Raw genomic sequence first — 1,321 nt, 5'->3', positions numbered from 1 at the left:
GAAGAGGGCCGCGCAGTGGTCCACTGGTGTGCCCCCTTCTCCCCGGTCCTCCACTACTGGCTGCTGCTTTGGGACGGCAGCGAGGCTGCGCAGAAGGGGCCCTCGCTGAACGCTACGGTCCGCAGAGCCGAACTGAAGGGGCTGAAGCCAGGGGGCGTTTATGTCGTTTGCGTGGTGGCCGCTAACGAGGCTGGGGCAAGCCGCGTGCCTGAGGCTGGAAGAGAGGGCCTCGAGGGGGCCGACATCCCTGCCTTCGGGCCTTGCAGCCGCTTTGCAGTGCCGCCCAACCCCCGCACTCTGGTCCACGCCGCCGTCGGGGTGGGCACGGCCCTGGCCCTGCTGAGCTGTGCCGCCCTGGTGTGGCACTTCTGCCTACGCGATCGCTGGGGCTGCCCGCGCCGAGCCGTCGCCCGAGCAGCAGGGGCGCTCTGAAAGGGGCCTGGGGGCATCTCGGGCACAGCCAGCCCCACCTGCGGCGCTCAGCCCGGCTCCTGGAAAGAGGGGAACCCGCTGCCTCCAGGGAGGGCTGGACGGTGAGCTGGGAGCCAGCCCCAGGCTCTAGAGCCACAGCAGAGTCATGGTTCTCTGGGCTGAGCGCTTGTTTAGGTCCGGGACTTGGCGCTTTGTTTCCTGGCTGAGGTCTGGGAAAGAATAGAAAGGGGCCCCCAATTTTTTTTTTTTAACGGTCAGATAGTAAATAATGTAACCTTTGCGGTTTAAGAGGATAAAATGGAGAATATTATGTGGGTATTTATATGACCCTTGTAACCATTTATAAAGGAAAAACCACTCGACATAGTAATGCCAACCTAGAGTAGCAGCTACTCCGGAAGCTGAAATGGGAGGATCTCTTGAGCCCAGGAGTTTGAGTCCAGTCCAGCCAGGGCAACACAGCCAGACGCCCTTGTGTTTTGTTTTGTTTTGTTTTTTGAGAAGAAGTCTCCCTCTGTTACACAGGGTGGAGTGCAATGACACGATATATGTCGGTTCACTGCAACCTCCACCTCCTAGGTTCAAGTGATTCTCCCGTCTCAGCATCCTAAGTAGTTGGGGTTACAGGTGCCCACGACCATGCCCGGCTAATTATTGTGTTTTTTTAGTAGAGATGGGTTTTCACCATGTTGGTCAGCCTGGTCTCAAACGCCTGACCTCAGGTACTCCACCCACCTTGGCCTCCCAGTGTTGGGATTACAGGCGTGAGCCACGGTGCCCAGGCAGACCCCCTTCTTTAAAGATGTAAAATCATTCTTAGTCCATGGGCCTTACAAATCAGGTCACTGGCCCATTGCTTGTAGTTAGTTGATCCATATCATGCATCCTC

The 1,321-nt window shown here is 57.2% G+C and overlaps 1 protein-coding gene across 1 annotated transcript in view; it reads left to right on the top strand.

Moving 5' to 3' along the window:
- Nucleotides 1–723, top strand: part of LOC105549155 (LRRN4 C-terminal-like protein) — a 2,922-nt gene extending 2,199 nt beyond the window's left edge. The window contains exon 2 of the mRNA XM_011993578.1: nucleotides 5–723. Within this exon, the coding sequence (XP_011848968.1) occupies nucleotides 5–432 (428 nt within the window). The 3' untranslated portion in view covers nucleotides 433–723. The remainder of the gene's footprint in view (nucleotides 1–4) is intronic.
- Nucleotides 724–1,321: the final 598 nt, after the last annotated feature.

Source organism: Mandrillus leucophaeus, unplaced genomic scaffold, assembly GCF_000951045.1.
Source record: "Mandrillus leucophaeus isolate KB7577 unplaced genomic scaffold, Mleu.le_1.0 Scaffold43, whole genome shotgun sequence".
Classification (NCBI taxonomy): domain Eukaryota; kingdom Metazoa; phylum Chordata; class Mammalia; order Primates; family Cercopithecidae; genus Mandrillus; species Mandrillus leucophaeus.
The sequence above is the reverse complement of the archived record's forward strand: the minus strand, read 5'-3'. Positions and strand labels throughout refer to the sequence as shown.